General features: G+C 42.1%; 1 protein-coding gene and 1 long non-coding RNA gene across 2 annotated transcripts in view; both read left to right on the top strand.

The window, feature by feature from the left end:
• Positions 1-13,393, top strand: part of LOC108080814 (uncharacterized) — a 78,498-nt gene that overhangs the window by 37,765 nt on the left and 27,340 nt on the right. Inside the window, exons 2-3 of the mRNA XM_070287330.1 lie at positions 7,128-8,087; positions 10,556-10,953. Coding sequence (XP_070143431.1) covers positions 7,454-8,087; positions 10,556-10,953 — 1,032 coding nt within the window. The 5' untranslated portion in view covers positions 7,128-7,453. The remainder of the gene's footprint in view (positions 1-7,127; positions 8,088-10,555; positions 10,954-13,393) is intronic.
• LOC138928883 (uncharacterized) lies at positions 5,249-6,217 on the top strand. The gene is made up of 2 exons (XR_011445292.1): positions 5,249-5,970; positions 6,041-6,217. It is a non-coding gene; the product is annotated as an uncharacterized lncRNA (long non-coding RNA).

Below are 13,393 nucleotides of genomic sequence, written 5' to 3'. Positions count from 1 at the left end.
TTTCGCTCTCCCACAAGTTACGCAAGAGATTTTTGTCGCCAAAAAGTAGGCAACGGCAAGCTGAAAACGAAGGCAACACAGACAGGCAAGCCGCAGACTTCATACACTCGCAATTACATATATAGGAGTGATCCTCATATTTCCATTAGCAATATTTAATTTTAAATTTAAATTTTAATTTTTATATTAATATTATTCTCGTTTGAAATAATAGATCAGGAACTACCTGTCTTTACTACATATCTTTTAACATGGGAAGAACTTAAGTATATAAACCCAACTCCTTTAAAACCTTAACCTTAACCTAACCTAAACCTTAAACTGAGAAGGTCGTATTATGAGATTTTTAAAATCCAGCTCAAGAAATATAGGCCACAAATGTGGGTTATTTACCTCGTAGAAGAAATACTTATTATAAGTGATAAGGATATGGACATAATCTAATTAATCTTGTTATTATACTCTTGGGGGGTACACTAATTTTGGTCAAAAGCTTGAAACGCAGTCATTTCCGAACCCATATTTCGGTTATTTTAACATAATACTTTCAAAAAGGTTTAGAAAGCGAATCAATAACACTAAATGACCTTAAATATAAACAAAATAGAGTGAAAAAATAATGTTACATTCGATATAAATACGTATTCCTGTTGAAAAAGCTATTCAGATTATCCTGATAAATAATTTCCATGATCGCTCCGCGCTCTGTTTATTTGATCTATTATTTATCTTGTTCTTAAGTACAATATCCCCTGCAATCGCCCATTTTTACTACAAATACCCAGGATAAAAAATACAAAGATATAAACACACTGGCTACCAAAAAAAGAGAAAATGAAAAGAAAAACTGAAAATTTTTGCGCGTCGCTGCAAGCGTTACATGTGTCACTCGGTCGCACCCTCCACCACTGCCGCCCCCTAGGCCACACGACTCTGTCCACCATATCAGACATGAATAACTGCCGGCGTGGCACAAAAAATAAGAGAGCGCACCCAAAAACCAGCTCACACGGTGGCTGAAACAACGTTAGCGAGCGGTTGCTCTAAAGTTGGATCAGCAGAGTCCCCGCGGGCAGGTCTTTATGTAAGTTTCGCCTAAAAAAAACCCACATCTAGGGCACCACGAAAACCCGAATCCGAATCACAGATTGCAATCAGAACGATACGCAGGGCAGTAGAATTAAAAGTTTTCGGATTTCGTAAAGATTTATGCCGCAATTGCCCATGAAAGCCTTTAAAATGTCCTTGCCCTTGGTCAAGATTGCTTGGCAAAAAATGTAAAAATGGCATAGAAAAAATGGTATAGAAGGCCTTTGTGTGTATCCAATCAAATGCAATTCGAGGTGAGAACCAAGCTACAACAATTATTCCTCAAAGTGAAACCGTAATGTATTTTAAATCCCTTGTATAAATCTTGGTTGAGGCCATATTTCAAAAGGCATAAAAGCTTGACATAATTTCATATAATTTAAAGATGATTGATAGCGAAAAAATGTAGAAAATTTGGGCTCAGCTCATTTTAAATGGTCACATCAAAAGGTATATCTTGGATACAAGTTTAGACATCAAGAGATTGTCTTCGACTTTCCTTGAAACAGCAGAAGCAGCAACGAGTTGAAGTCGCTTGAATGTTTTCTTTCCATTACCTGCCTCTCCAAGGACATCGAAGCCAAGTTCAGACCCAAAACCAGACTCAAACTAAGCCCGGAGAAGAGCAGATAGCTTGGCTCATTCTCCATGAACCGCAATCAAGGTGGCAAGCATTGCCGCCGTGGGCGACAGTTCGGTTAGCCGCACTTAACGCGCCGAACTTTTTGGGTCTTGGCGGGCGATTTAAATTAAAATTAGTGCCTTCGCTGGGCGTAATTTGAGCCGACCTCAGAGCCCTCAGAAAACCCTTTTCCAAATTGACTCAAAATGAGATCTTCCTTAAAACCGTTTTGGTTTGCTTTAAGGTTAATTTAGATTTAGAATAGTTCTGAAGATTTTAATTTAAAAATATTAAATATATTTAGACCATTCTTTACATTTAATTTGATTTACTTTTAGTCATTTTACCCAGAAACCATTTTCATTATAAAAATGTATATTAAATCGAATCCCAATTTTGATTTTTAAATCAAATAGTTTGGTGCCTCTTCCTATTATACTTGGACACACCGAGAATAACACACTCAGGACAAAAGCAGCCCAAGGAGCCTGAGATGAGACGTTTGTCACTGTAACCGGGGCAACCACATAATTGAGTTATTACACTCACTGACAACACTGCCCATGGCGCATATAAATCTACTTCAACGAGCAGCAACAAAAACGAAGGGGAAAGGCGAAAATACTCGCAGTAAACAAAGACGATGGCGGTACTCGGGGGGTTGGGAGGCGTATGTGGCCAGAAGCGATGCATGACAATTTATGGAATCTCTTTAGGGGTAGATCAAGTCGCCACTGCCATGAGCTACAGTCGAAGCCACAGCCCTAAACTTTCTGCAAAACAATTTTTGGAGAGCAGAGATAGAGATGCTATGTCTTGTATCTCGCAGGCCATGCTTTATGGCCGGAAGAAAAACTAGATTTGGCAAAGGCATTCTAAGGCAAGGCCAATCCTTTTCAAAACAATTTAATAGTGAGAAAGGGGGTCCCCACTTTACCTAAGCTTCTCGACCCAACTTCAAGCATATTTAAAGATCTTTGTCGCACTAATTCAGGCTTTTGGCCAGAGAGAAAAATTGGGAGAAAAAAATATTTCCAAGAGCGTTTTCGGTAATTGTGATTTTCATAAAGTTTTTATTTTGTTTTAACATTTATTCCTGCTGTGAAAGCCAATCAAGCTAACTTTAAGTTTATTTTCTGTTGCTATAATTTGTAACTAGGAAAATTAAGAAAATCATTAATGTCCCTTCACATTTTCCAGTGTAGGGACAACGGAAGGCGTTCATAACCCAAAGCATATGATAAATAACACGAACACACATACTCCAGACACCTAACAGACCCTTAGAGTCTCTTTGGATGTGCGTGTGTGTGTATAGTGTTTGCTCTAAGTGCCACTCCCCCTTTTATCCTTTCACCCCCACCCAGCCCTCGCTCTCGCGCAATCCACTCCGCACATTGTTAGTTTGGCGAAGAAGAAGACGTCGACGCTTCCACCGCTGAACTACGACCTCCAGTCACGGCCCAATGCATATGTATGCGTATTAAAGATGCTCCAGATACCCACACACACACACTAACTGTCGTTTGGCCTGTGTCAATATGTATGTAAATAAGCGGGAAAACAAGTGGTTATAAATTTCCAAGGATGATGATGCCGGGGCGACTGTCGCGTAGGGCATTGCTTATACGCACCATCGACGCCAAAAGCCGTCAACCAAAAATATCGCATACGCACATACATGCACAATGAGAGTCTGGAAGTGTGTGTGTGTGCCCGTGTATACCTTAATAATAATGCCCCTAAGAAAGGACGTCGGAGCTACAAACTCAATAACAAAACGAAAATAGGCAACATGGCTCAAGGGGAGGGAAGCAAAAGGAAAAGGGAAAGAAAGAAAAATAAAATAAAATAAACGTAAACATCGCCGGGACGAGATGAGAGTGCCTAGGAACTGATGAGGCGTAGAAGGAGGAATAAAGTGCCCTCCCCATCCGAGATCTATCAACTATAATACAGAATTAAAGCTCATTTTTTTTCACCCACCCAGCCCATCATCAGCTTTTATGTCCCGCATCCTTGAAAGTTTTTTAATATGTTTATTTATATAAAACGCAGGGCAATGTGGCCACCGTTGCGTCGTCAACGTAGTTTATTACCTCCGTGGTTGTTGTTGTTTAGTCTCTCAGCACCCAAACCCCAGGTTGTCCACTACAAGTTTGCAGCTTTATTACATCGCTCTTAGAATGCCATAAAATTAAAAGCAATTCTGTCGTTGCAAATACTTTAACTTTCGTTATTTTCCTCCTCGTTGGCCTGAAAGGTTTTTCAGTTTGGTGAGATTGCATTACCGGTTACCCCTTCCAAGGCAGATGAAGAGGTTAAAAGGTCAAGTGGTGGTGAGGAGACTTTATAAGGCTGAGGGTCAAGTTTCAGTTTCATTAAGTGCATTTAATTTTTATTGTAAAATTTAACAAAGCTATTCTAAATGGTTTTTAATATTAATAATAAATCTTAATCTGTTGCTTCATTCTGAACTGTATTAGAAGGCTATGCAATCGATTAACTCGCCATTTAAGTAGGCCAACAATCAACGATTCTGGCCCGGCTCATAAGCCAAACACCATCCATCATCAATAATATAAACCCCACATGTGTGCCCGCAGCCCCGTTTTTTAACCTTCACACTTTTGACAATTACCCCCTGGATAAATCGACAACAACAACAACAACAGCCTCCCCATATCAATGGCATTGTCATTGTGCGGCAATTTGCGTTGCCAAGCCATCTCAAGACTCGGCGGGGCAGATTATTTATTTTGGCCCAGTGACAACAAAAAGCAGGAGCATCAATCATTTCCGGGCAATCGGATGACAATGCCCCGGGTTCCCGGGATGTGCCAAGAGGTGTAGTAGGCCCCCAAAGAAAACATCTTTTTTTAATATCCAAATGAAAGTTTAGATTGTCATGTTGATGAATTGAAATATTGCCGCACGAATGCGTTCCGCAGGTAATCAAGCATGAGAATTGCCGTGGGCTGGGCCGGAAGAAAATCTGTTCCCGGAATAGACAAAAGCCCGGCCTGAACTTTGCGCTTTAAATTGCTCCAAAGTGGCCTTTAATCAAGAGGAAGGAAACTGCAGGGGCGGAAAAGTAAACAAAGGCCAGAAAGAGTTGAGGAGCTTCAATGAAACACTAGACCAGAGGAATACGATATGTAAGCCTACAACAAAATATTTATTTAGGCTCAATCAATTTTATGGCTATTCGGTTTTTATAGCGACTGGCGTAGCTAAAAAATGCTCGCCCTGAATTATGCACAGCTTGGCGTATCCTCTTCCGCTCTGAGTAGCTCCGGGAAACAGAGAGAAAAAAAGGTTTTTATTTGCATTAAATTCTGTACCTCATTAACTTTATAATTATTTTAAATTTACTTCCTTTTTCTATATATAAAAACCTAGCTGCAATAAAAAGTAAATTCTAGGATTGTGGCTTAATTGAAATCCAATTTAAAAGGATTTTCACTCAGTGTATGTGTATGAGCCCAGAGTCGTGTGTGGGTGAGTGCTTAAACGCCCTTCAGTTCCAGAATTCCTGGCCCGTCCGATTCCTCGCGGTATGTTCGAAAAACAAAAACAAATTACATGGGCCTCGTTCAGCGAAGTTCGAAACAAAATAGCCGAAACAAATTCTACCTACGCTCGGCTACTGCCGAGGGCTTCACGAAGTTCGATCCTCATATTTGTTATTGTTTTCGATCTCTGTTCGAAGCAGCGGTTGCGAGAGTTCGTAAATTAGAGAGAGATGGAGATGGAAGGAAGGGAGGAAAGAAAATTGGTGTAAAAAACAAAGAGTATTGCACCGACGGCAGAATGACCTTTTTAAAATAAGTAGGAATATTTAAAAATATTAAAGATTATATTTAATTAATTTTTACGTATAAAATCATGTGGTATATAAGCACTTAAGAAAATGTGCTTTTGACTTGGCCGAAATGTTCACGTTTGATTATCAGCCCTTTGTGAATCTAATTACAAGGCATTGCCTTGTCGGCTATACCCTGACACGCGAGAATTTTCGGTCTTCGGTTTTGTCTTCTAATTCTCTTTGCATTTTGAGTTGACTGCTGTTGCATTCAGAAGTGTTTTGCGTATTAGTTGCGTAAAAATGAAATATTATAAGGTAAGTGGAACTTATTTGCATTCAATTATTAATTTTAATTGCAGAATTGACGATTAAAATGGATGCGACTTCAACCTAGACGGTGTGAATGGGATTTAGTACGGATTTACGAAGTTTTTTTGTCCAGTATAAGTTGGTATGTATAAATTTGTGCAAAGTACTGCAATTTACGATTTGACATATGTATGTATGTATTTAATTTACAGATAGAACAAGTTCCTTAAAGGACCCAGCAGCCGGCAGAGAAGGCTCCGTGACACGCAGTTACATAAATACATATATGTATGTACATACATATGTTTAATTATGCAGAAATATGTAATGCTACCAGAAAAAGTGAACATAAATAAAAATTTACAATCCATAAATAAATAAGGAATAAATTACATCTGATTTTTACTAGGAAGGGGGGATTTTTAAGGAATTTTCTATAGGTTTTCATCTGGGATTCCTGGCGGATTCCGCTAGCGAATCCCGCGGGATTTCTCGACGATTCCCGCAGGTTTCCTTGACGATGCCCGCCAGCCTTTCCCGCGGGATTCCTCGTCGATTCCTGCAGGATTCGAGTTCGAAATTCCCGGGGACTGTCCCGGGGGATTGGTGCGGATTCCTGGCGGAATTTCGAGATCCTCGCCAGGAGTACCCTATGTATGAAAGTTCCTCGCCGCGTTGTATGGACGGTCCCGCGGGATTCCGCGGGAACTTATCCCGGTGCCCGGAGGAATACTTCGGGAATCCGGGAGGAATGGAACTGAAGGGCGTGCATGAAAACGCCCACAGACAACACCAACACTAGCACACAGACGACACATCAACGGAAGCGCGTGCGTGACAGACTGTAAATGTCTGTGTGTGAGTTTGTCTGCTCTGCGCCTCTGTGTAAGTGTGCGTGTGCTAGCTGAACTTTTAAACTAATTTGAAATTTTAATTTAATTAATTTGTGTGCGTATTTTTTAATGAAAATGTCAGGGAGTCGGAAAGTTCCATCGCCCCTGGGCTCGGGTTGAACCCGGATGTCGGGGCGCCTGATGGAGGCTTTAAATAAATCATGACGGCAGGTGTGTGCACTGGAAAACCTATTGACGAGGGCCTGTCATCTAGCAAATTAAACAGGAAGACATAGGACTGGTTGAAGTAGAGAGTGGGCGAAGATGCTGAAAAGCACTTATTTATTTTAGGGAAAATACTTTGAATTGCGAAAAGTGCCCACTTTAAACCACAATTTAAATCTTTCAACTAAAAACTTTTAATGAGAAATGCAATTTCACTTTCCTGTTTTTTTTTTTTTTGCAGGCAACACCAAAAACTGCAATTTGCCAGCAATAGAAACACAATTATGGCAAATTCAAACAAAGCTACGTCAAAGTTCATTAACAACAATAATAGAGCGAACGGCAAGAGCGGCAACAGCAACAACGGCGACTGCAACATCAGGGCCAACAAAATGTAAACGGCCAAGTGGGTGGAACTGAAAAGGGCCCACTCAGCTTGGCAGTGGGCAACATCGGGTGGCAGCTAGCAACAACTACAATTGAATTGCAAGAATCGACGACAAGAGCAATCACAACGGCAACGGCAGCAACATCGAGAAACCAAGCAAACAAAAATACGCAACATAAATGAAGTTAACAATCTGTCAAATTGCTAAATTATTTCTGCTGCTGACAGCCTTCTTCTTTCTCAATTCCCCCAGAGCCGCCTCCCTAGCCTTCAGATCTTATCCCTCCTCCAGCTCCTTCGTCGCAACCTCCGTTGCCACTTCCTCCTTTGGCTTGTCCAGCTCCTCGGCGGTGAGTGTCCTTGTGCTGAAAGCGCCCAAGACAGCGACAGATTTTGCTGCAACATCAGTTGCGGCCACGCGGACATCCGCAGCAACGACAGCAGCAACAACAGCGCCCAGCAGCAATTCAATTTGGCCAACAGCAACACAAGCAAACAGCCCACGTAATGCGCGTGAAGCTGAACGTCAGAAACGTCAAAAGCAACAGCCCGCAACACAACAGCAGCAGAAGCAGCAGCAGCAACTGCAACATCAGCGCCCCCAGCAGCAACAGCAACACCAGCAATTGCAGCTGCAGCAGCAGCAACAGGGACAGCGCCGTCAGAAGCGACAGGAACATCTGAGGCTGGGCGTTTTAATACCCCCTACGCTGCACACGGATATGATGCATGTGCAACAGGGCTTTCACAATTTCCTCGACTTTTTCCAACTGCATTTGTCTAATGCCAGCGTGGATTTTCTACGTGACGTGGGTGAGTACAAGAGCCAACCCATCAGCAACATCCCAAAAAACATCCCAAAGCATGCTTGTTTGCCCGAAAATCCCTGCCGACATGCATTTAGACGTCGTGTTTTATCGATGATTTGTGTATGTGTGTCGACGGATGCTCAAGTTTCCTTATTTTTTTGTTTGGGCCAAAAAATTCTACACGAAGCGGAGTCGGCCAAGGGAGGCAGTTTATGAAGATGAATCGGAGCAATGTTTGCTTGGGGTAAATATTTACCGTCAGCCAACAGAGTGGAAGTTATGGGGGAACTTTGCTAATTGAGTGAGAAAATACAAATCAGGCGCAGGAATTAAATTTGAAGCTATCAAGATTCGAAGAAAACTTCTGCGGGAAGTGTCGCAGGACGAAGATGATTTAACTTCTTGCAAGTCTTCCGTTAACTCAATTTGCATGCACTTTGCCTTGATTTTTCTTCCATTTTTTTCACGCTGCCCGCCATAAATAACCCACGTTTTGCCCAAGCCCATTTTAACTAATTTAAGCACGTACTGCTTTTCCGGGAAAGTTTGAACTTTAATTACGATGCTGGTCGTGAATAACTTTCTGATACCATATATCCCTACCATTACTAAGCAGTCCTTTCTCTAAAAAGAAGAAATATATAATATATGGTAGCTCAAGTCTTTCCAAAGGTTTTTTTTAGAGGGGCAAGGAGAATAGAGAAGAGATTAGCAGCTGTCGTTGCTGGTACATCAATTACGAGAGTAATTGGACAACATGGCAAATACGCAACGCTGTCAATTCAATTGCAACACACAGAACGACCGGCATTCATGTGGGCTTACACAACAGCAACATGGGCTAGCGCCCAATCAATCCTAGCTCTCTTACATAATACATTATCCAACTATTTCCCAGGACAAGGCCCCTTTTAATTTCGCTCTAAGGTAGAATGCCTTGTGCCATTGCCAACGTTGGTCAGCAAATAAACTCGCAGACTCCTACATGGCCATAAATTGTCACTGGGGGCCGGGCAAGGGGGTTGGAGAAGCCGAATGGAATACGGCCATATGCAACTAGAATCCATTTCTTTATTTTGCAAAACATAAAAACTCGCAACAAGGCAAGACAGACAGGTTAAATTACTGCAAATGGAATTTATTTGTACGGAATGGAAATGTTGCGTTAGTTTGGCTTGCAAATTGAATTTCTTTGTCGGGGCACTTAAATCAATTTAGATGACTGCGGGAGCAGGCAAGTTTCACCTTTTATTTATGACACCTCCGAGACAGCGCTCTAAATTAAAGATATCAAATTTAAACTTTTCGTACTGACAGGCGGCAACTGCGAAATTGTTGCAATCGGCAGAAACTTTGGCGCCAAATAAGTGGAGGACAAAAGTTGGCCATGTGTAGATACCCGTGTTTACTTTGAAACTAACTAACTAGGAAGAGCCGAGCAGAGCGAAGAGAGAGTAAATTGAAAGAATAAAACTAATAGCCAGGCGGGGACTTTGGCAGTCGAGCAGGAAACTTTAACAAATGAAAGTGCCGCACTGAGTCTAAGCGAACTTTCGGCTTATCGCGATCTATGGGAAAACTCATTTAAGGAGCTAATCATTAGGGTCTGGCCCTAATGCGGCATAAATATTCAGGAACATAAGTTAAAAGTTGGTGCGCCCAAGTTTTTAATTTACAGCGACCGTTATTGCCCGGCCAAAAGTTCTTAAGCCGGCGAATTAACCGAGATCCTTCAAGAGCGGTATTTTATGGTTTTCGGATCCCCTCAGACATCCCAGTGCCTACGCCAGAATTCCCAGAGTGTTGCGCCGCTGTCAAGCACCTCCTTCGGTCCCGGGGCATGTGAATCGCCGGCTTTCATAACTCTGGCCACTTGTCGGCTACTTGGCCAGTTACTTGCAATGGCAGCCGCCAGCAGGCCATGACGAGAGCTCCAGAGAAGCCACTTGAAGTCGAACGATGGACAGGGGGCGGCAGCGAAACAGGGCTGTCGACATGGGCTAGCTTTGGGCTTATTTTTTGTTTTATGACTATTATATTGTTTGAAAATTTAATATAGGTATCCTACTAACCAAACAGAAAGGAATGAAATAGTTAAAGAAAGATAATATCGAAAGCTCTTAAATTTCTTCCCAGTTTGAGCTCACTTTCTTTCTGTTTATTTATTTATAATTATAATTTATATGTTTTACCTTAGACTAGTAAGCACTAACAATACATATTTGGCAGCACTAGACCGGGGCTAGGGACTTGAGCTGCTAATATTGCTGCTGTTGCAGACAGATTCCCGCTGCCTTCATCAGCAGTAACAGTTACTTCACCGCTTAAGCACAAGCACACCTACACTCGCAGAAAAACACACACACTCACCGAGTCAGCTTAAATATGCAGCAGTTTTTATATGCCACATAAAATGTTTCTCTTTCTTTTCTTCTTGCCTTGCACGATGATGACGATGACGACGGCGCACAGATTTAAGTGGCTTCATTAAATTACTCGAGCTGCCCAAATACACGAGCGTTGTAAAGACTTTAAATGCGGGCATTAATGTAGACACCGACGTGGACGTGGACGTGAACAAGGGCTCGAATGGCCGTGGGACTGGGAGTCCCAATGCGAATGTGAACGTTGACCCGCCCAGGCAGCCGCGTCAGCATTTGCAACAGGAGCAGCAGCAGAAGCAGAAGCAGGAGCAACATCATCATCGTCAGCAGGAGATCAGGACGAAACCGTTGTCAGCGGGCGAGGAGGCCCTATCCAATCGGTGGAGCGACGCCCGCAGCTTCTTGGGTCACTGTCATCAGCTGGCCGAGCAACTGGCACACGATTATAATAAGACCGTCGTCCTCTGGCCGTGCCCGCGAATGAAAGTGAGTACGTCCTTACACACAAAGGGAAATCTTTGATGGGAAGATAAAAATAAGGGCAATCATCGGAAGTTTGAATACACGTTCCTCAAATGAGCGATTCGATTTGAATGAGTTTCCGTGGGGTAAATTGTGTGTTCCGTCGAATGCCAAGAGATACTTATTTGTGTTTTTAGAATATATTTAATATGAAATTTTCAATAAAATATTTAAAAAAATATATAGCATATATAAAATTTGCATTCCACTTAAATCCCAAGCTTCCTTCACTACTCACAAAAATTGGCTTGTGGCGCACCCAAAACGTGTTCATATTTCTTGGATTAATATACATGTGAATTCAGGCAACAAAATGTGGTGTGTTAATTAAGCAGCAATTTAAGCCAAATAGCTTTGAACATGCCTAGAAAGAGCCGCAGGCATTTTGCAGCAGAATTTTGCAATTTGCCAGCGCAATTCTTCAAACTAAGGGAAAAGCTGGCAAGAGAGACAGAGGGCTAGTGCGCACCACAGAACTTCATCAAGTCAAGTCTGTGGCTGGGTGCTGAAGGTTACGGGAAAACAGGAAATGGAAAAGCCAGGCCAAAGGCTGAGTTTTGGAGGTGGCTGCGGAGAAGGCCGAAATATGTTGGAAAATTGCTTGATGAAAGTCGACGCTGGCATGAAATTACTTTTTGCGGCAAGTGTTGCTCTAGTTTCACCTTTCCGCCCCTGCACTTGGCTACACCAACAAGTGCCCAGAAGGATAACTTGCGAATCCAGAAGCCACCGCTCCCACTTCTGGCCAAACTGTCACACAAAGTTGTGCAACATAAAATTCAGCTCGTTACTTTTGCATATTTTTATGATCCCGCCCGGACTGGGTGCTTTGACAATTGATTGACAAGTGCTTGGGCGAAATTCTTGGCGAAGTTTGTTAACTTGTTGAAAATGCCAGCAAAGTTATTAATGAAAATCTGCGAGACCCGAAATGCACTGACATACTGTGACGGAATGATTGACAAACGGATTCGCTTCTGGCTCCCTGGCGAGCAGCACAAGCATCATGAGCAATGGCCAAATAATGAACTGCTGGCTTAGAGGGCCAAGATGGATGGGGTCTGGTTGCGAAATGCATATTATTTCCATGCAAATCAGGCGGCGATGATGATGTTAGTGACGACGATGTCCTACAATATTTCACATTGTTAAAGAGCCATAATTTCTGATTTTTATGCATGCCAATAGCCCGGCAATGGAGGCTGCCCTGCTGCTGGCGGCCATTTAAATCACTCACTGAGAGCTGCTGGTCGAGGCCATTCTGGGCACGTGCCACGCCCCCTTTTCCCCGGATACCAACGCCTCCAACATCCAGCACCCGACATGCCCCTGCAGCGACACATCACGCCCATAAAACTCGGCACAATCATAAACAAAAATGTTGCTTAGCCTGGCAGCTGTCTGTCTGTGTGTTCGTTCGTATGTTTTTATGAGCTCAGCTGAACTGAACTGAGCTGAGCTCAGCTGAGTTCGCTTTATTATCGGGATGGAGACGGAGAGAAATGCACATCAAGTGCAGCATGGCCGGTTACTAAAAGTGCCAACTACACGAAAAATGCACGATTCCTTGAAAGTACTACCGTCGCAGCTCGTGAAAAAGGGACCACTAAAGCGCCACCTAGCGCTGCATAAGTGCACCATCATCTAAAGCTAAACTCACTAATAACGCTCCTCCTTTCATGGATTTTTCCACTTTAATATTCTCTTTGCTGCCCGCAATAGTATGCTTCACAGTTTTATTCCTGCAGCTTATTTTTTCGCTTGACCTGCTCAAAAAGATTGTTTACTGCCGCTTTAATTATTTACCTTCCCTTATGTACATATTTCTCCTACGTGAAATGTCTCACAAAAAGAAGCAACTAATCCCCCAGTGAATGGCCATAATTAATTGATTTTTCTTTTTTGTGAGTACACAAATTTAATTGAATTAAGTGCGGAATGAAAGCGCTTTTTGCTGTCGTCTAATATAATTGAAGTGCCAGAGAAAAACCTCAACATTTGTGTCATCAAACAAAAAATATGGCGACTTTTCACATCGAATTGAATGGCCTCGAATGGTAAACCACATTTTAAAGAGCTTGTACATATAACATGAACAAAAATATGTACACAGGTCGCAGTCACATACATATAGATATAGATATATATATTCGACGGGGGGGTCGAGGCTCCATGACTTTTATCAATCTGGACCGCTAAAAACATTGTAGCGGATAAAAGTGTTTTTAATTGAAAAACAGAAAAAAACAAGGCCATGTTAGAAAGCACAAATACCATTGACGGTTTCGTTCGGAACAAGCTGAGCTGTTACAAGCCGATTATAAAAAAAGTATCTAGAATCCTGACCAATACATTATGTCTCTTTGTGATTAAAGCCTGTTGTCCCTATGTTAAAAAAATCATA

Source organism: Drosophila kikkawai, chromosome 3R (assembly GCF_030179895.1).
Source record: "Drosophila kikkawai strain 14028-0561.14 chromosome 3R, DkikHiC1v2, whole genome shotgun sequence".
NCBI lineage: Eukaryota > Metazoa > Arthropoda > Insecta > Diptera > Drosophilidae > Drosophila > Drosophila kikkawai.
This window is presented reverse-complemented; position numbering and strand designations above follow the sequence as displayed.